This window comes from Rhinatrema bivittatum, chromosome 19 (assembly GCF_901001135.1).
Source record: "Rhinatrema bivittatum chromosome 19, aRhiBiv1.1, whole genome shotgun sequence".
In the NCBI taxonomy this organism is placed as follows: domain Eukaryota; kingdom Metazoa; phylum Chordata; class Amphibia; order Gymnophiona; family Rhinatrematidae; genus Rhinatrema; species Rhinatrema bivittatum.
This window is the reverse complement of record NC_042633.1, coordinates 37,592,675-37,613,450: the sequence shown is the minus strand read 5'-3', so window position 1 is coordinate 37,613,450 and position 20,776 is coordinate 37,592,675. Positions and strand designations below refer to the sequence as shown.

General features: G+C 52.2%; 1 protein-coding gene and 1 long non-coding RNA gene across 2 annotated transcripts in view; one reads left to right on the top strand and one right to left on the bottom strand.

Moving 5' to 3' along the window:
* Positions 1 to 20,776, bottom strand: part of LOC115081204 — a 40,086-nt gene that overhangs the window by 17,503 nt on the left and 1,807 nt on the right. Inside the window, exon 2 of the long non-coding RNA XR_003853747.1 lies at positions 18,404 to 18,596. This is a non-coding gene — a long non-coding RNA (uncharacterized LOC115081204). The remainder of the gene's footprint in view (positions 1 to 18,403; positions 18,597 to 20,776) is intronic.
* Positions 7,219 to 15,833, top strand: LOC115081196 (volume-regulated anion channel subunit LRRC8D-like). Its single transcript, XM_029585721.1, has 2 exons — positions 7,219 to 7,514; positions 12,174 to 15,833. The coding sequence occupies exon 2, from the start codon at positions 12,176 to 12,178 to the stop codon at positions 14,621 to 14,623; it is 2,448 nt and encodes an 815-aa protein (XP_029441581.1). The 5' UTR covers positions 7,219 to 7,514; positions 12,174 to 12,175; the 3' UTR covers positions 14,624 to 15,833.

The following is a 20,776-nucleotide window of genomic DNA, read 5'->3' as shown; positions in this document are numbered from 1 at the left end:
CGATCCCTAAATTAAATAAATAAATCCGAATATGGTGGAACAGGAGAACCAACCCAAATGGCGGGTGAAATGCAAAATGACCCAAATGCATATGTATTAGACCTTTTCCTCTTTTCAACAACCAAACAGCTTGTGAAGTAGGAACTGAGGGGAATGGACCTCGATACCGGCCTCACGCAATCCCAAGGAAGAGCTCACGCCGTCGGGGAAACTCAGAACTGCGATTTGCCGCAGGACCACAAGATGGCGCTAAATGGATACAGGTGAATTTACCTCATGCATATTCATGGTGGATAATCCTGAACACCTTGACTGGCTGGGGGCCCTGCCCTAGGTAAACCTTCAGCCTTGCGCCCTTCCCAATTAACTCAACTATCATTAGGAGTCCACTACCAGCCCTCCCAGAATAATCCCGTAAGAGCGCATAGCTGGGCAACATACTTTTAAATATTAAACTCCTCCTCCTGCCACGTGTCGGGCTCGCGCCTGCAGAGCGGATTTTAAAAGCCGCCTGGGATACACGTGCAAACGCAGCAGCGCGCACACCTCGGAAGTTTTGAAAAATGGGCGGGGCGCGGGCGTGGTCTGGGCGTCTCGGGGCGAGAAGCTGAGAGATGCGTGCGTAGATATTCACCCGATGCAGCGTGCGCTCATGCCCCCTGCCGCGTGACGTCACTTCTGCTACGGATGCTGTGTAAGTTATAAAGATAAACAGGCAGATCTGCGGGGTTTTAAGGGTCAGGGACGACCGGGGTGCGAGTGAAGGCTATGAAACCAGAGGGGGGGGGGGGGATGGAGGACTGGGCAAACTGGGCATGAACTGGTAAATGGCGTCGATGCGTACCCCTTTGAAAATCCTTCGATTTAAGCGTTAGAAGCAGGCTTGGCGCGCGCCCAGTTAAAATCTGGCGCGCGTGTGCACGAGGCCAGGCCATTTCATAACGTGCACGGATACTCGCGGGCAGTCTATAAAACAGCCGCGTCCCTGGGTGTGGGTTTGAAAGTGACCGAGGAACCAGCCAATCAGGCTTAGGAGTCAGGAGTGCGAGGAGCCAACGAGAAGTGCGCGCTCATGTTTATTAATGCGTTTCCTCCTCCTGAAATCTGCTCAGCCTGAGCTCGCCCTGTCTGAGGATCTGAAAAGTGTCGGAAAGGGAGACAGTCCCCAAAGATTTGATGAATCTCAGTGTGTTCGGGTGTGAAGCCTTCGCTTTGGGGAGACATTACTGGGGGGGTGTAAAAACTCTGTAAGCAGGGAGGGATACTGGGCAGTGGGGCTGTGGTATGGTGGTGGATATCAAGTTCTCACATCCCCCATGACCGAGCTCCCCCTGAGCGAGCATCCCCGAGCAGTGGGGATTCTCCTGGACCGTGAGGCAGAAGAGGTTTCATTTTACAATGCAGATAATAAATCTCATCTCTACACCTCCACCCAAACCTTTCACTGACACTCTCCGGCCTGCCTTCTCTACTTATTTTTTTTTTTTTAATGTTCATCTTTATTATGCTTTTTCAACATAAATAAATTCAAATCTTGAAATAGAGAAACAACTGATTGATTACAGCCAGTGAACAGAAAGAAGGATAATTAGACCATATTCAACCAATATTAGATCACACGGAGGAGAAAAAAAAAGAAGCAAAGTCAGAAGAGCAGTATCAGATTTTTATGCTAGGGTTCAGAGGGAGTCCTGTGGTTGACGAAACCCTCTAACTGTGCAGGTTCAAAGAAGACATATTTGATCTCATCCACCTTTACAGAACATTTGCAGGGAGTCAGTAAAAGAAAGGTGACTGCTAAAGATATCGCTTTCAGCTTTAACTGAAGAAACCTTTTTCTTCTTAACTGCATTTCCTTAGAAACATCAGGAAAAAATACCCAGCAGCTACATTACAACCTAACAATACCTTTTCTTTTAAATGAAAGAAAAACGTAATGCAAAACCCAGCAGCAACGTAGCCCTCTCCTTAACTTCCCTCCTGAGCCTGCTCTAAAAAGCCTGAAAAACGTAAATGAAGCACTCCCTGAGGCTCCCCCAGAGAAGGTAGGCTTGCATCTGGCAAATAATAGGTCTTAATCACGGGTTGGGGGGGGAGAGATTCTTTGGGCATTTTTTCATAAACCAACATAGGATTTCCCCAACACTTCACAAAGGCGACTGTAAAGGAGTGGCATCATCTTAACACCTGTAGAGAAGGCTCGCTCTGTGTGGAGGGAGAGGGGGACAGACCCTGCTAAAGAGGGATAAGAATGTGGGCCCAGCCAGGAATAGGGAGCCCCCCCCAAGGAGAAGGGAGCTCCTGAATCCTCTCTGGTGTAAGGTGAAGATGGAAAGGTAAGCGGTCTACCAGGCTGCATGCAGATCAGTATTGTGCTTCCTGCTCCCGGCCATCCCACGGTGACACCTAAGAACTCTTAGAAAACAAAGGTTTGCTTTCCTGGAAAGATTATTATCAAGGGTCTCTGATCTGCGAGGGATCACCTAGTTAACCTTTAATCACAGCTAAATCTGAACGAGATAAACTCTTGGTTGAGCTGTCGGTTTGACCCGGTTTTCCTTCCTGATCTTTGAGCAACGCGCACTCGGTGTTATTGGACATAGCAACGCTAACTACCGGCGGCACGTTGTCCATTACAGCAGCCTGCCCGGCCAGTCCTGGACCACCCCAGGACTGGCCGGGCAGGCTGCCGATGAGAGAGATGAGATCTCTCTCATCGGCAGCTCTTGATGGGATCTCTGGGTCTCCGACTGGAATTACTCGAGGAGAGTCCCAGACGCAGATCCTGCTCGAGTCTCCTCGGGCCCCCCCCCCCCCGGTGGAAATGACACCCTAGCCCGGGGCCTCAGAGAAACAGAGGTCTCACTGAGAGCATCGGATAAATTACCGAGCTCGAGGGGGCCCCCCCCCTTCTACAGTGCCTTGTCACGGCACAAAACCGAGACCTTCCGAGAGTGGACTGTGAAGTCCATCCTTTTATTTTCTTGCCCATCCTCCATTATCCCAGCAGGAAACCACAACGGGAAGGAGAAGGCCAGAAAACCCGACCTAGGGGGCGGGGCCCCTCTGGCGCACTGGAGGCGCTGCGCCGCCACGGCCCGGATTTTAAACGAGCCGGCGCTGGAAACAGGGGCTAGCGGGCGGGTGCCACGCTCAAGGCGGCCCCAGTCAGGTGCTGAAGAAAAGTTTGCTACTTCCTCCACTCACGCTCCCCCCTTTCTTTTGTACTTATTAGGCTGGTGCAGCTCCGAGGATCTGCCCAGTGCCAGGCTGGGAGTGAGAGAGGTGGGCACAGGGGCGCTACATGGAGTTGGGAAAGTGATTTTTCAGATAAGCAGTATAAATGACATGCAAAGCTCTGAACAGGACTAGAGCACTGCACACTTCAGGAGCACCACCACACTCTGGGGCCGATGCAATGCAGTGCGCTCACGTGGAGCGAAACGCACGTTGATGAGGCTATTGGCTATTCACTTCCAATGCAAAAAAAAAAAAAATGCCTGATTATTATTTGTAGCAATTCCCTTTGCCTGATTATTCCTATGAACTCATAATAAATCTGCTATTTACTTTCACCTGGCGTAGAGATGATTTAATCCAATGTGTGAAAGAGAGAAGTATTAAGATAAGCCTTCTCGGTCTGAACCCGGAACAAGCGCCAAACTGGGTCGAAGATACTTTAGAAAAAAAAACACGTTGCCCACACCAATACTTGGGCGAGAGCATATCAAGCTAATGTTAGCCAAACAGCTTGTCCACTCGATACTGACCTGTAAGATACCTAAAAAAAGAAATAAATAATGCACAAGACGCTCATGTCCTGAGGCTCAGAGCGGGGCAAGACGTTAGGCACAACATCAGGAAACATTTCTTCACAGGAGGGGTGATGGATGCACGGAACGGCCTCCCAGGGAAAGCCACGGAGGGCAAAAAAAAAAAAAGCCCAGGGCGCGCACACAGAAGGATCCTTCAGATGCAAGGAGAACGCCGAGTGCGAGGAGCTTTTTGCGGTGTTGTAGACTGGAAGAGGCCGACCAGAACGGGATCGCCCGTCATCATTAGGCGTCTGGGAAACTCGTGGGCGGTGAAGCCAAATCATAAAAAGCTTCGGTCTTAGTTGGCGACCATTTTTTTGTGCGACTTTCACGAGCATTCGGCATCCGATCACCTGCCTAAGAAATCGGCGTTCGCGACCGCCGTCGGATGACTGGATTACAAATGTTTAGGGAAGGCGTAGGTTGAAGCCTTGACAGCTGGCGATACCTTTGCTAAGTTTCAAACCTGTGTTAATTCAGCCTTTTCCTTCTCGCGTGGATTTTCCTGAAGAAAAAAAAAAATAAGCACGGGAAAACGCAAAAAAGGGGGGCGTGAGTAAGCACAAAAAGCTTGACGGCCATAGTGCCAGTAGCCAAAGCTTCAAGCGTAGTCATTTACGCACCGGTTTCCCCGCCGGTATTTACATTCCCTAAGGCAGCTCCTTAGCAGATGCCTAAACTTCCCTAATCCACGCGCGAGGTGAATAAACGTGAGATACGCTCTCCAGTTTGGACAGATTTTATTTTTTTTTTAATGAATTACGAATGCGTAGGAAACACGCACCAATGGACGGCAGCCAGGCCCGGAGGCCTGACGCTCGGTGCCTACTGCTCACGAGTTTCCCACCTGTGCTAATTCAACTCCTTTTTATATATCCCTAAAAAAAAAGGAGAAATAGAGGTCATGCGAGGGGATAAGGGACACATTGTTCTAGATGTCCAACTGTAGTCACTGATGTTATTTAGGACTGGATGACGTATTATTGCATTTTACTGAGGTGTTGTTTCATGATGTGCTTGACTTGTCTTGCTCTGTTGGATGCAAACCTGTTCGGTTTGAACTTTTGTTCAAGGAAGGCAGCACATTTATTTTATTTATTTATTTGAAGCTTTCCTATACCGACGTTCGAAGAGCATCACATCGGTTTACAAGTAACATAATATATTTATATATATATATAAAACATAATATGACATGAGGGCCTATCTGGCCTCTGCCAAATTTACTTCCTGGCGCAGAGCCACAAAGAGTCCCAGTCGCTCACAACTAAGCATCCTCTCTGCTTATCCTGGATTTTCTCTGCGTTCCCTTTAGTTTTCGGCGGCTCTCGGCCTCCGCCGCTTGCAGGCGTCCGCCCGCCCTTTCCGTGAAGAAACGTTCCCCGTTCCTTTTAAACTACGGATCCCTGCACGCCGTGCGTGCGGTAAGGCTGGGGCTGGATCGGCGTGGCCGGCAGTCAGCAGCCTGGCAAGGGAAGGGCGTGGAACGGAGGAGTCAGAGTTAGACACGGGCGGCGCTGCCCCTTGCGTTCTTTTGCTTTCTGAACGAATCCTGCCCTCGGGGCAAGGCAGTGCCATGGCAACTGGAGCACAGGCTTTCCCCCTCAGTCATCACACGGGGGCCAGGCTGAGTCAGAAACCACCAGGGCAACTGGCCAAGAAAGCTGTAACTTTATTTGGGGATTGGGGGGGGGGAGAAAGTGTCTGCAAGCCTGCAAGAGGCACGGGACAGAGATAAGCAGGCGAGGGACGGGAGGAAGGAGACGGGGGTGGGGGCCACAGGCACCCGGAGGGTCCAGGGGCGTACGCGGGAAGCGCCGGTAAGTGTGCTCGGGAAGGGAAGGAGTCTCTTCGGCAGGGCACGGCACGCCCAGAACAGGCGGCGAGCGCCGGCATGTTCAGAAGATAAGGCGAGGAGTTCGCTTTGCTTAAGATAGCGATTTCGCTGGGTCTTGTACGCGTGCCGAGGAGGTGCAACGTCCGCGCGGGCCCTGGTGTGCACTCTGTCTGCACAGGTCCTGCACGATGTGGCACGTTTCCACGTTACGTGCGTCCGTTCCCTGCAAGACCTTGGCATCCCCTAGCAGGAGGCGAGCGCCGTCGCCGGCAACGTGCGGCTGAACTGGGGGGGGAGAAAAGGTTCCAGTCTGTCCCGGAGAGACAAGCACCAGCGCCCCCGCCAGGACAGGCAGCGCACAGGCACACACACCCGTACTTCTGCACCGCAGGACAGGCACAGCCCAGGCAGAGGCAACTCACGGACAGTCCTCGTCCTTCTGAGTTCCCACCTCCCTCCAGGACCTTCCCTGCTGCACGCAGGGAGCTGTAATTCTGGGGGGTTTTTTTTCCCCCACCACTGAGTTCCTCCATGCGGGCCCGCTGGCCCCGGTGGCGGCGCTGCCGTGTGAACGATTCCTCGGGGGGCCTGCCTGATCCGGGCAGGAAGGGCACAACACCGATGCCTACTCGTCGGCCGGGTCTGAGAGAGAGAGAGAGGCAGGGCCCGGCCCCGCTCAGCCGAAGAAGAGTCTTGCTGTGATGGCTGGGGGGGGGGGGGGGGGGGGAGAGTGCGATGTAGGGAGAGAGCGGAGGCTGAGCGTAGATAAATAAGGGGGAACGCTCCCCCGCCCAGGAAGCTTCAGGATGCCGTAGCTCCGGTGGAAATGGAGGAAGCAGGAGGACACCGCAGGGAAGCAGTTGGGCAGCTGGTGCGGAGATGAGGCTCCGTATCACGGATAATGCAGGTTTTTGGGACTGCTGAGGTCCCTTCCATTCTAAGACGAAGCCTTCGACGCAGGGGAGCAGAGGAGACCGGACGTAAGCCCTTTACACTTCTTTAATCCCAATGGGCTTTCTGGACCACGTCGCTCCAGATGTCAATCCTCCGAGCCATCTGAGAAGCGTCTGACACCGTCTCCACAACTCCTGGTCAGCGTCGCCTACGGACAAGGCCGTACGCTGGGCCCCCCCCCCAGGTGCTCGGGGAGCGGGCGGATCACGATGGGTGGCGCGGATCTCGTGCCGGAGCCTCCTCTCGGCTGCGAGATTCAAGGCCTCCCCCCCAACCCCGAGCCCCGTTCTAGGTTAACGGCAGGGGAGGCAACGTCTCGGGGGGGGGGGGGGGGGATAGAGCAATAGTTTCCATAGCCTGCCTGTGACTCACGGCCTGGTATGCCCGGAGCCTGCCATCGCGGTCGGGGAGGACACGTCCACGGCAAGGCGTGGCTCCCGTCGCAAGGAAACCCCAGCGCCCTTCCTGCAAACCTATCATCATCATTGAAACCCTCTCGTCTTTATCCACATTGTGTTTTTTTTTTATCATTAGGCGTGGAAAGCTGGCGGGGCCACCCAGTGCCTCGCCACGTTCGACACTTGCATTTGGTTATCTGTTAAGCTACTTAGTAAGGAAGCGGGGGGAGGAAGAGGGCATTCAGCCAAGAGATCGGGTGCTGCCAAGCTTCCTCCAGCCCGCGAGCTCATCTCTCAGGCGTTGCGGCAACTTCCGCTCCCTCGCTAGCATCTGTCTGTGCAGAGAAAAAAAAGCCGAGGAAGTTAGAACCGACTTTCGGAGCCGGGCGCAGCGGCGCCCGTCGCGCCCTGGAGGCTTCACCTGCCGCCACCGCCCCCGCTCGCCAGCCTCCGAGACGCAGGGGCTTTAGGCAGACGGGAGAGGGATATCAGGCGGCGACGGCTTTAAAGGTAAGGACTCTTCGCAGGACGGTGGGTTTTACCTGAGGGAAGGAGCCAAACTGGCTACTCCAGCCCTGGTTCTACCCCCGCCCCCACCCAAAATCCATGCTGGAATTTGCGGTTCTGATCTTTCCCCGGTGATAACAGGAGCTGCAAGCCCAGACAGGCTGCAGGATCTCCCTGAAAGAGGTTTTCCACTCCTCCCGTGGGCTTCCTCCTTCACCTGCCTCCCGCACCCTCCTTCGGGACTCTCCTCCCTCCCTCTCTCTCTCTGCCTCACCCACCACAAAACGCTACAGCAGCTCTCTCTCTCCCTCTCACAGCAAAAAGCCCCTGGCCTTTGGAAGGGTCTCCGGGCATCTGCGTTTGGGGCAGGGACGCAGTTTGGAAACTTTTACAGTTGCCGCATTTGACAGCTCTGCTAAATCGCTCTCTCTTTGGTGTCTCTGTGGGATGCTTGGGCGCTTACCAGGTGCGTTTTACTCTCCAGTTTGATCTGTGCGTAAAACCTTCGAGTCGCAGCAGATTCCCCCCAAAGCTTCAGCCTGAGCTCCTATCGACGGTGAGTCGGAAAATCGGGTGCTAAATGTTGCCCCCCCTGTGCCCACCTCCCCCCTGTAAAGAGGATAGGGGCTGGGGGCCAGCCAGGAAGGCAGGAGGATTTCAAAACTGCGATTTACAAAGCACTACAATACCCAGGTCGCAGCAGCTGGGCTCTGAATTTTCAAAAGGAGCCTTCAGGAAACATTTCCCTTTCAAATTTTACTTGCAGACCCCTTGGTACCTGAGTTACAAGCACCTCCCAGGTACAACTGGGAAATATACTGAGAAGGTAATCGTTCAGTGTCACTGCAGGATAACCTGCAGGGGAGTCACCAGTCAGACTCAGTGCAGGGTGCGCTGCAGAGGGAGTCATCTGTCAGTATTAGTGCAGGGTGCGCTGCAGAGGGAGTCATCAGTCAGTATTAGTGCAGGGTGCGCTGCAGAGGGAGTCATCAGTCAGCATTAGTGCAGGGTGCTCTGCAGAGGGAGTCATCTGTCAGTATTAGTGCAGGGTGCGCTGCAGAGGGAGTCATCTGTCAGTATTAGTGCAGGGTGCGCTGCAGAGGGAGTCATCAGTCAGTATTAGTGCAGGGTGCTCTGCGGGAGGAGTCATCAGTCAGACTCAGTGTAGGGTGCTCTGCGGGGAGAGTCACCAGTCAGACTCAGTGCAGGGTGCGCTGCAGAGGGAGTCATCAGTCAGTATTAGTGCAGGGTGCGCTGCAGAGGGAGTCATCAGTCAGTGCAGGGTGCTCTGCGGGGAGAGTCACCTGTCAGCATTAGTGCAGGGTGCTCTGCGGGGAGAGTCACCAGTCAGACTCAGTGCAGGGTGCGCTGCAGAGGGAGTCATCAGTCAGTATTAGTGCAGGGTGCGCTGCAGAGGGAGTCATCAGTCAGTGCAGGGTGCTCTGCGGGGAGAGTCACCAGTCAGTATTAGTGCAGGGTGCTCTGCGGGGAGAGTCACCTGTCAGCATTAGTGCAGGGTGCTTTGCGGGTAGAGTCACCAGTCAGTATTAGTGCAGGGTGCTCTGCGGGGAGAGTCACCAGTCAGTATTAGTGCAGGGTGCTCTGCGGGGAGAGTCACCAGTCAGCATTAGTGCAGGGTGCTCTGCGGGTAGAGTCACCAGTCAGTATTAGTGCAGGGTGCTCTGCGGGGAGAGTCACCAGTCAGCATTAGTGCAGGGTGCTCTGCGGGGAGAGTCACCAGTCAGACTCAGTGCAGGGTGCGCTGCAGAGGGAGTCATCAGTCAGTATTAGTGCAGGGTGCTCTGCGGGGAGAGTCACCAGTCAGACTCAGTGCAGGGTGCGCTGCAGAGGGAGTCATCAGTCAGTGCAGGGTGCTCTGCGGGGAGAGTCACCTGTCAGCATTAGTGCAGGGTGCTCTGCGGGGAGAGTCACCAGTCAGACTCAGTGCAGGGTGCTCTGCGGGGAGTCACCAGTCAGTATTAGTGCAGGATGTGCTGCAGAGGGAGTCATCAGTCAGTGCAGGGTGCGCTGCAGAGGGAGTCACCAGTCAGACTCAGTGCAGGGTGCTCTGCGGGAGGAGTCACCAGTCAGACTCAGTGCAGGGTGCACTGCGGAGGGAGTCATCAGTCAGTATTAGTGCAGGGTGCTCTGCGGGAGGAGTCATCAGTCAGCATTAGTGCAGGGTGCGCTGCGGGAGGAGTCATCAATCAGTATTAGTGCTGGGTTCTCTGCGGGGAGAGTCACCAGTCAGACTCAGCACAGGGTGCGTTGCAGAGGGAGTCATCAGTCAGTGCAGGGTGCTCTGCGGGAGGAGTCACCAGTCAGTATTAGTGCAGGGTGCTCTGCGGGAGGAGTCATCAGTCAGTGCAGGGTGCTCTGCGGGAGGAGTCACCAGTCGGTATTAGTGCAGGGTGCTCTGCGGGGAGAGTCACCAGTCAGATTCAGTGCAGGGTGCTCTGCGGGGAGAGTCACCAGTCAGCATTAGTGCAGGGTGCTCTGCGGGGAGAGTCACCTGTCAGCATTAGTGCAGGATGTGCTGCAGAGGGAGTCATCAGTCAGTATTAGTGCAGGGTGCTCTGCGGGGAGAGTCACCTGTCAGCATTAGTGCAGGATGTGCTGCGGAGGGAGTCATCAGTCAGTATTAGTGCAGGGTGCTCTGCGGGGAGAGTCACCTGTCAGCATTAGTGCAGGGTGCTTTGCGGGTAGAGTCACCAGTCAGCATTAGTGCAGGGTGCTCTGCGGGGAGAGTCACCTGTCAGCATTAGTGCAGGGTGCTTTGCGGGGAGAGTCACCAGTCAGTATTAGTGCAGGGTGCTCTGCGGGGAGAGTCACCTGTCAGCATTAGTGCAGGGTGCTTTGCGGGTAGAGTCACCAGTCAGTATTAGTGCAGGGTGCTCTGCGGGGAGAGTCACCTGTCAGCATTAGTGCAGGGTGCTCTGCGGGGAGAGTCACCTGTCAGTATTAGTGCAGGGTGCTCTGTGGGGAGTCACCAGTCAGTATTAGTGCAGGATGTGCTGCAGAGGGAGTCATCAGTCAGTGCAGGGTGCGCTGCAGAGGGAGTCACCAGTCAGACTCAGTGCAGGGTGCTCTGCGGGAGGAGTCACCAGTTAGACTCAGTGCAGGGTGCGCTGCGGAGGGAGTCATCAGTCAGTATTAGTGCAGGGTGCTCTGCGGGGAGAGTCACCTGTCAGCATTAGTGCAGGGTGCTTTGCGGGTAGAGTCACCAGTCAGTATTAGTGCAGGGTGCTCTGCGGGGAGAGTCACCTGTCAGCATTAGTGCAGGGTGCTCTGCGGGGAGAGTCACCTGTCAGCATTAGTGTAGGGTGCTCTGTGGGAGGAGTCATCAGTCAGTATTAGTGCAGGGTGCTCTGCGGGAGGAGTCATCAATCAGTATTAGTGCTGGGTTCTCTGCGGGGAGAGTCACCAGTCAACATTAGTGCAGGATGTGCTGCAGAGGGAGTCATCAGTCAGTGCAGAGTTCATTGCAGGGGGAGTCAGTGCAGGGTGCACAGCATGGGTGTCAGTAGTCAGTGGTAGTGCAGGGTGTATTCCGGGGGGGGGGGGGGGGGGGGGGGGGGGGGAGTTATCAGTCAGTGCAGAATTTACTGTGGTGGAAGGGGGTTATTTACCATTTCGGGTTACTAGCAATGAATGCACAAGCTACTTCTAATACCTCGGATATTTAGAGTTGCCTGAAGTCACAGCACTTTAGCAGCACACGGACCCTAAAGTTAACCTTCCTTAGCGCTGCAGTCACCCTGCATCACTGCCACTGCGTTAAACCTTTTCTTCTCTACACATCATGTAGCTATCCCTCCTCCCCTTCCCTAACAGTAAACATTCGGGAATCATCATCCTGTTTCCCTCCGATGACATGTGATGGAGGAAGAACACAGCCTGGTTAGCCTCAGACCAGTTGGCTCTGCAGTACCCCAGACTGGCAATAACTTACATTCGCAACTTGTTTCTTTAGTCGAGCGGCTGCCGAAACCTAAATATAGAGCAGTAAAGTCCTCCATGCGCCCTGCTGAGTCTCCACAGGAAGTGGGTTTTGTTTTGTTTTTTTGAGATGCGCCGTTAAGCAATCTGCCTCGCACTTGGGTCTATCAAGAAAAGAGCCTGCGCCGTGCGACCCATCCAAAAAAAAAACAAAAAAACAACAGGAACCCCGCCTGCCTTCCAGATGTGAAGCAACAACTGTTTTCTGTTACGAGCGAGAAAGTTTCAAAATCGGGCCGAAAGTGGACCCGCTCCTGACAGGCAGGTAAAGTAACAGGATGCACCTTCCAAAGGACCTCAGGCCAATCGCTGGGATCTGGCTGGGGTGAGCAAGGTGCTTAACTGTGTTTTGCAAAACCTGTGACGCTCAGAGGCCAAGCTGATCAACAGATTTTTTTTGATTTTTTTTTTTTTACTGAAGTTGTAAAAATTCTTTTAAGGGGCTCCTGGGTTAAAATTCTCTGAAGCCCTGGGAGCAGCCACGTCGGCAAAGGAGTCCCAGCAGTCGCTGGAGACGATTCCTCCATATAGGGCCTGTGATGTCACAGATTACACCACGCACGCACACGAGACGTTTGGCGACCGCCGCGCCCATCAGCTGTGTTTTTGAAAAGTAGGAGGTGAACTTAGTTCTGTTTTGTTTTTTTCTACCTTTCCTTGTAGGAATGTTATCCATCACAGAGGCGTGCTCTCTGAACGAGGACCAGAGCTCCTTCAAGACCCTGAAGCCATGGTGGGACGTGCTGATGGACTACCTGGTCGTCCTGATGCTCATGGTATCCATCTTCTCGGGAACGCTGCTGATCTACAAGGACAACATGCTCTGCCTCCCGATGGGCGACGACCCTCCAAATGCGTCTGCTGGGACCAAGAATCCGGCCGCTTTCTCCTCCTCGGACCCTCCGACGCCGGAGCCTGGCGCGGCCGCGAGCGGCAGTGGGGCCGCGCGTCCTGCGCCCACCACCTCGGCAGAGCCCGTAAAAGGCGGCCATTCCACCAACCTCGACTACCAGCAGTACATATACATCAGCCGCGTTTGCTACCAAAAGGCATTGCCTTGGTACTCCAAATACTCCCCTTACCTTGCCCTAATGACTTCACTCATCTTGATGGTGAGCAGCAATTTCTGGTTTAAATACCCCAAGACCTCCTCCAAAATTGAGCACTTCATCTCCATCCTCCGAAAGTGCTTCGAGTCCCCGTGGACGACCAAAGCCCTCTCTGAAACGGCCTGCCAGAACTCGGAGGAGGCACCCAGGAGGCTGAAGTCCTGCCCGTCCAGGGTTTTGGACAGGAGTGGCGACGAAGCCACGTCCCCCTGCTCCTTCCAAGGAGAAGCTCCATTTGACATGTCCGAGGCCTCCTCCACCACCATCCTGGACAGGAAGGACGGGGAGCAGGCAAAAGCTCTCTTTGAAAAGATCCGCAAGTTCCGGGCCCACACCGAAGACACCGATTTGATCTACAAAGTCTACGTTGGCCAAACAGTGTTCAAGGTGGTCAAGTTCTTGCTCATCCTGGGGTACATCTCCTGCTTCGTTGGCTCCATCACATTCAAGCACATATGCAAACCAGACATACAAAATCTGACTGGTTACTCTGTGTTCTTCTGCACGCACAACCTGGCGTTTATAGTTCAGAAGCTGCTGATAACGTATATGGTCCTGGTGTGCCTGTACGGACTGGTGGGCATCTACACCTTGTTTTGGATTTTCTCCCAATCTTTGCGGGAATATTCCTTTGAGAAGGTGCGAGAAGAGAGCAGCTTCAGCGACATCCCAGATGTGAAAAATGATTTTGCTTTCCTGCTGCATATGGCCGACCAATATGACCAGCTGTATTCCAAGCGGTTCGCCATCTTCCTATCGGCTGTGAGCGAGAACAAGCTGCGGGAGATGAATCTCAATTATGAGTGGACATATGAAAAGCTGAGGCAGCACGTCAGCCGGGATGCTAGTGGCCGGCTGGAGCTGCAGCTCTTCATGCTTCCTGGGCTACCCCGGGCCGTGTTTCAGATGATCGACTTGGAAGTTTTGAAGCTAGAACTCATCCCAGATGTGAAGTTGCCATCCAAAATCTCCAAGATGAGCCGGCTAACAGAGCTCTATCTGTACCACTGCCCCGCCAAGGTGGAACATGTCGCCTTTGTTTTCCTGAAGGATCATCTAAAGGTGCTGCATATCAAGTTTACGGACATTGATGAGATTCCCTTGTGGGTGTACACCTTGAAGGGACTTCTGGAGCTCCACCTTTCTGGTAATCTCAGCTCGGTAAATAACAAAGTCATAGCACTGGAGTCCCTGAAAGAGCTAAAGAATCTCAAAGTTCTGACCATAAAGAGTAACCTGACCAAGATCCCGTCCACCATAGTGGATCTGGCCAGCCACCTCTCCAAGCTGACCATTCAGAATGATGGAAGCAAGCTGATTATTCTGAACAACCTGAAGAAGATGGCCAACCTCCGGGAGTTAGAACTCCATCACTGTGAGCTGCAGAAGATCCCTCATGCAGTGCTCAACTTGACCAGCCTTCAGACGCTAGATCTGAAATCAAATGGCATTCAGACAGTTGAGGAGCTGGAGGGCTTTCATCATCTCAGACGTCTGACCTGCTTGAAACTGTGGCACAACAGCATTACCTTCATCCCTCCCGCCATTGGGGTCATCCAAAACCTTGAGCAGCTCTTCCTGTCGCACAACAGGATAGAATGCTTGCCGAATGACCTGTTTTCTCTGCTCAAATTAAGGCACTTAGACCTCAGCAATAACTTGATCAGCATCATTCCCCAAGGGATTGGCCAACTGGAGCTTCTACACAGTTTCTCTGTGAGCAGCAACAAGATCGAGGCCCTGCCTAGTCAGCTGTTCAAATGCATCAAACTGAAAGCACTGCATCTGGGGAATAATAAACTGTCTTGCCTCCTTGCTGAGGTTGGGGAACTAACCTACCTCACCAGCTTGGAACTGAAAGGGAATAGTTTGGAAAGTCTCCCACTGGAGATAGGACTCTGCCCTCTGCTGAAGAAGAGCGGCCTGATCGTGGAGGACGCCCTCTTTGACACGCTGCCATCTGACGTGAAAGAAAGACTGACAGAGCCGGAGTTTGCCCGGTGAAGGATCCCATCTGTATACACAAGTTTCTGAACTTTGAGATGCACCTTATCCCTGGCGGAGGGCGGTGGTGGGAAAACAAGACGGGCAAGCAAGAGCCACTTAGGCATTTGTTACCACCACACCTACAGAAACGCCTCGCGAATACGGAAGGCCTTTAAAATGAAGTTAAGCTACTTATCTTAATAAAGCGGGGCAAAAAAAAGTTTGTATATTCTACAGGGCTTTCTTTGCTTGCTTTCCCACGACAGGAAACCAGAATGCAAACCTCGTTCATTAAAGCGTGTGGTTATGCATAGGTTTCTGAAAGTGCGGTGCACAGCTTCTACATTCAGCAGGTACCGGAAACAGATTTGAGGGCTGCTGCTCTAATCCGGAGAGGGGGAGGAAACTGAGTCAGGGCTTGTGCTCCTCCACGACTCATTTAAGACCCGAAGCAGCCTTACAAGGCAATCCAGACCCGCAGTGCAGGGGTACGCCCCTTGAGGGCCGTGAGCCGAGACGACTCCAGGATACCCCGGAAGACATTTCCATCTAAAAAGCAGCTTAACTTGCAGGTGTGGGGGGGTTTGCCCTAGAAGGCCAGGTTGCTTCTCCCACCCCCCTCCCGTCAGTGGTATTACTCGTCCCGCATCCACTAAAGTCTAATGAAGGTTATTGGGTAGACAAGGATGTTTTGTGTCTCCTTGTAACCTGTTTTCAGCGCTGTCCCAAGGAAGGGCTAAAACTGACTAAATACATTTCCTGGCGCCCACCATGGACAAACTCCAGGCTTGTACTGATGAGTTCATAGCCATTTTATCAGGAATGGGTCCTATCTTCTCCTAAAGTTGCTTTTGGTTTTGCCTTTTTTTTTTACTCTTCGTGGGGGGGGGGGGGAGAAACCAAATTCCAGGATGGACTGAGGATGGAAGGTGAACCAGCCTGGACAGACTCGGTCAGATGAGAGTGTGCTAAGAGTTTGGCCTTAGTGAATGTTTTGGGTTTTTCTTTTGCTTCCAGATGTTTCTATTTTCTCCTTAGTGATTGTTTGTTTTGTTTTGGGTTTTTTTTGCTTCCAGATGTTTCCATTTTCCCCCAAGCTTTGTCTGGCCAGGCTAAGCGAAATAAACAAGTGTCTCTGGGGAAAGAGAGAGGGCGAGGATAAAAATAACGCCATTCAGGGGGGGCGATCCAGGCATGCGGTTTGGAGCGCAGTGAGGGGGCAGCGGGGGCTGCTCCTGCTTACGTATCCAGTGCTGGGGGGGGGGGAGAGGAGGGGGGGTTTGTATTAAGCCTTGGCAACGCTGAACTGGGCAACTGGACCTGTCATAGGGGAGTGGCGGGGGGGAAACGGACAAACGATATTAAGCCCAGTTGAATAAACGGAACTCCTCGCGGAGCTTGTGGCGCTCTTAAAGCAGATTTTAGAAGAAAATATAAAAAGAGAGGCCAGTCTAGTTGCAGCCAGCATGCCTGTCAATGCCGAGCGGGCAAGTTCCCCTCCCTGCCTGCTCCTCTTGTGTTTGAGGTGCATAGACACCCCCCCCCCCTCCCTCCCCTGCACAACGGGTTTAGTTCAAGTTTTGGGGCAGCGGCGCTTTTTGCTCGCTGCAGAAAAGATTTCCCGTCCGGCCCGGCATCGCGCTGCTGCACTCCGGCCTCGGCGCCGAAGCATGGGACCTGCCGCTTTCCCCCCCCCCCCCCCGCTCCAGAGCTGGTGGGATCCTCTACTCGCAGGCCCCCCCCACGGAGATAAGCACGGAGGAATCCCCGAGAACCAGGAATCAACTGGGGGTCTTGGCAAAAGGAAGGCGTTGGGGCAAGAGACCGAATGGAGCTCGAGGTCCTCATCCACCCTGAGACTCCACGTTTCATCCTAGCACTGAAGCTGAAGGAGGAAGCTGACGGGTTAGGAGGTTCTCGCCCACTTCAGGCCTATTCCCCCCCTCCCTCATGCCGGGCATTCCTCTCTGCCGCGCCGGGAAAGGGGATTTAAGCCTCCATCCCTTGTCTGCTTGCACGCCCAGCCGCCTTATTTCCTCTTCCCTATCGCTCGAGTCACCTGCGGCTCCACCTGATTTGCATCCGCATCCGTGTGTAGCCCTGGAAATCTAATCTGTGCCGCTGATCACTTCCCCTTGGCCTCTCGCCTGGATCAGAGCGTACCGATGCCAGCCAGGAGCTAGTCTGTGCCCGTCCCTGCACGCCCCCTCCAGATCACGTCCCCCATCCTGCCTCGAGTAATTAACCTGTCGCTTTCTTTAGGCCCGCGGGCCTTTCCTTTACACCTCTCTGTTTGCACTGCTCTCACGGTGGAGCCTGGCAAATAATTGTTGAGGTTTTTATAGTGTGTCTAGCTAATGCACTGCATTGACAAGCAGTGGTGTAAACAAAATATAAGTTCCCCCCCCCCCCCCCCCCCCCCCCCCCCCCCCCCCCCCGAGGGCTCCGCTCAGCCGCTGCTGCCACCCCCTCAACCTTGCAGCTTCCGAGGGAGAAGCGGTTCTTTTTCGTAATTTAAGTTTTTATCGAACCAGCACAAACGGTCCATAAAATGTATCCGGCCCGACAACTTCACAAATGACAGCACAAGAACGAAGAAAACAGTAATCCAATTGCAAGGCTCCAAAAATAACAAGTTTTCAAAATAATTCCCTCATCCCCCCCCGTAAACCTCAATACAAACTACTCAGCTGTCTATGAGCTTTGACTGGATTGTAAGCTCTACAAAGCAGGGACTGTCTCTTATGTGTACAGCCACTTATGTGTACAGCCAGACTGTCTCTTATGTGTACAGCCACTACTGTTTCTCATTGTTAGAGCATTGCTAGGCCTATGGCTGATAGTACCGGAGAAATAATTAACTGAGGCAGTCGCCGTCACCACTTCACCCAGGCCAGTTGAGAGGCAGATCCAGTCCTGGTTTTACCCCCACCCCCCCTGCTGTTTTCACTTTTCTTAGGGGGGGGGGGGGATCAGGAGTACAAAAAAAACTCCATGCACGCAGTCGAGGGGCGGGGAGGGGGGGGGGGGTTATAGCGAGGAGACTGAATTGGGCCTCTTCAAGTTGATCTGGGCGAAGCCGCGACCCTGCTAAAGCAGCACTTTCAAAGGTTTCTTACTGACAATCAGAAAAAAAAGAAATACACAATAAAAAAGAATATGAAAAATCTGTCACAGTGATCCTTGTCGTTTAGCAAACCACATTAGCAGCAAATTCATTATATCTTGAGGAGTCGCTTTAAATGGTATCTTCTGTTAATCTTTGCATTTAATTTTTCAATGTCAGTTTATTGTGCGCTCTTCCTTTTAAAACAAATGAAAAAATAAAATCGCCACGGCAGGATGAAGGCATCATTGATTGATCGCCGTGTTGCTGACTAATTGGCCTGTATTAAGCGTGCATTCGTCCCGTCCGTGGTGGGAGCCCGCACAAGAGCAAGATCCCAGAGTCCCTTTTGAATTCTTTACATTGTTTTTTTCCCTCCCTTATTTTATTTTCTGCCATGTTTGTCCCTTTAGTTTGCCCACGAATCATTCAAACGTTAGTTTTGATTCTGGTCCGGCCTCAAGTGCATTGATGAAGGCACCATACGACTCTGGGAGACCGCATAGTAATAACGCTGCTATGTGATCGTCTCGTAGCTCATCTCCAGCTCTGCACCACTGTTCCACAATCTCAACCACGGCGCTCGCATGTTCGTGCACTTCCTGTCCATCTGATGCAGTATGCACAGATAATATTAATTTTAATGTTTAGATATGAATGCTTGTGCAAGGTCTGTATTGCACTCCACTTACCTTTAACTGCGTCCTCTGTTCTTATTTGGAAGGCTGATTACTCTCCGCTGGCAGGGCTTATGGCTGCTTTTGCTTGCTGATCTTTGCAATCACATTCTGCTGGATTCCCCACTGGGCTGCCTCTGCTTAGAACATCCCACAGATCATCTTATGCAGCAGCATTTCTAGCTTGAATTCCCAAAGCTGATAGTTCCTGTTTTAAAATAAATACATAAATAAATAGATTAATTCAATGTTGCCACTGCAAACTTATTACTGACTGTCTTGCCATGAGTCTTTGCAGTTGGCTGGGCTGTGACCTCTTAACCTCGCACTTTGCTCTTCTCTGTAAGTCAGAGCGTGCAGTTTTTGGGAGGGGGGGGGGGGGGTTGCATTGTGTTTTGGCCTATCCTGAATGGTAGTGGGCTCATAACCTGCTACCATATCTTGTAAAATGAGATTTAAAACTGAGCGGTGCTTAGAATAATTTGCTACTATAACAGGTGACAACCAAACTAATTATGGGAATTAATGCAGCACTGAACAAAAGGAGGAGGCCAATGCAAAGCAGAGAAAACCAAGAAAAATAAAGATCCGACAGCCTAACATGCCACAGTGGATTACAGTGCAATCTGCTGATGCGAGAAAGCTATTTCTAGCTAGTGAATACTAATGTAGTCGCATTCAAATGACCTCCAAGGGCAGGCATTAATCAGGGACAACACCAGGAAAGGTGCACAGAAAAGCAGAAAAATCTGCTTTTCTGTGCACCCTCTGACTTAATATCATGGCGATATTAAGTCGGAGGTCCCAAAAATAAAAAATTTTAAAAACTCTGCCCGCAGCCCGCGGGTTGGAAAACAGACGCTCAATTTTGCCGGCGTCCGTTTTCCAAACCCATGGCTGTCAGCGGATTCGACAATCGACGCCGGGAAAATTGTCAGTTGTCAAACCCGCTGACAGCCGCCGCTTCCGCCAATAAGGAGGCGCTAGGGACGCGCTAGTGTCCCTAGCGCCTCCTTATTAGCGCGGGCCCTAATTTAAATACAGAATCGCATGCCCAGGAGAGGTCCCTGGGCGCGCGTCGGGAGAGCGGGCGCTCGCCTCGGAGTGCCGGCTCTCCCGCGGAGTTTATTGAATCGGCATGTAGGTTTGGTAGCCGTCTAGGCTATTACAAAGCTTGGAGGATTAAGTATGGGAACTAGCAGTGGTGATCGTCTGCTGGGTCACTTGACCAGGAATCTTTTTCCACTGCGGATTTTAAGGCACCACCGGAAGTTTTGAAAACTGTTGGGCCACCAGGACAGCAATCAGGGAGTGCCAGCCCACCATTTTTAAAACTGAAGATTAAAGGATGAGGAGACTCGAGCTCATCCAGCCACCAAAAAAAAAAAAAAAGAGGTGGCTTGTGACAGAAGCAGCTGGTAGAGCTCATCTCGCCAGCCACCAAAGAACTGAAACAGCAACCTGTGGGGGTGGCTGGCAGTGCTCATCCCCCCCAACCACCAAAGTTGGCCCATAGCGGCAGTGGCACTCCTATTCCCAGCCGTCGACAAATGAGATTACCTGTGAGGGTGGCTAGCCATGTTTATCCCCCCCCCCCCCCCCCCCCAAGCCATCAAACAGACGAAAGAAACCCACCATTATTCGGGAGGGAAGACAAGTATAATTATAATCTCTAAACGTTCTCCGTCTAACAATATTCCCAATTTTCAATTTGATAATCAAGAAATTCTGGTTTCTAACGTAGTCCGTGATCTTGGGTGTCTGGTACCGACGCAGGTCTCACCATGAAAACCCATATCCGTAAACCGATTAGATCAGAATATCACAGATTCATAATGTTAAGAAGGTTAAAACCTTTTCTTGAATTTGAAGATTTCAGACTAGTCCTGCAAATGATGATCTCTGCAGGTCTAGAGTACTGTTAGGTTTACCTGCTAACACAATCAGACCCCTTCAACTGCTGCTGAATTCTTTCCTTATCTTTATTAGGATTTATAAATCACCTCTATCAGTACTCCAGACAATGTACAAATAAAACAGTCACAAAGTATTACAAATAAAACAATCACAAAACAATTGACGTCTAGTCATAAAAATTCACTAAGTGCTGGCTGGAAAACTAAAATATGACCACATCACTCCCGTCTTAGTTAACCTTCATTGGTTACCAATTCGATATAGTACACAGTACAAAGTATTAACCTTTAGTTCACCAAATTCACAATAATGATTCCCTGTGACTTGGTACCAGATTGCATGTATACTCTCCGCAACGCAGCCTACGCCCCGCAAACAAAGGTCCTCCTGAGCGTGCCATCAATCCAGCAGGCACACCTAGGAGAGGTCCAGGGACAGAACAATCTCTGCAGCAGGTCCCGTACTGTGGAA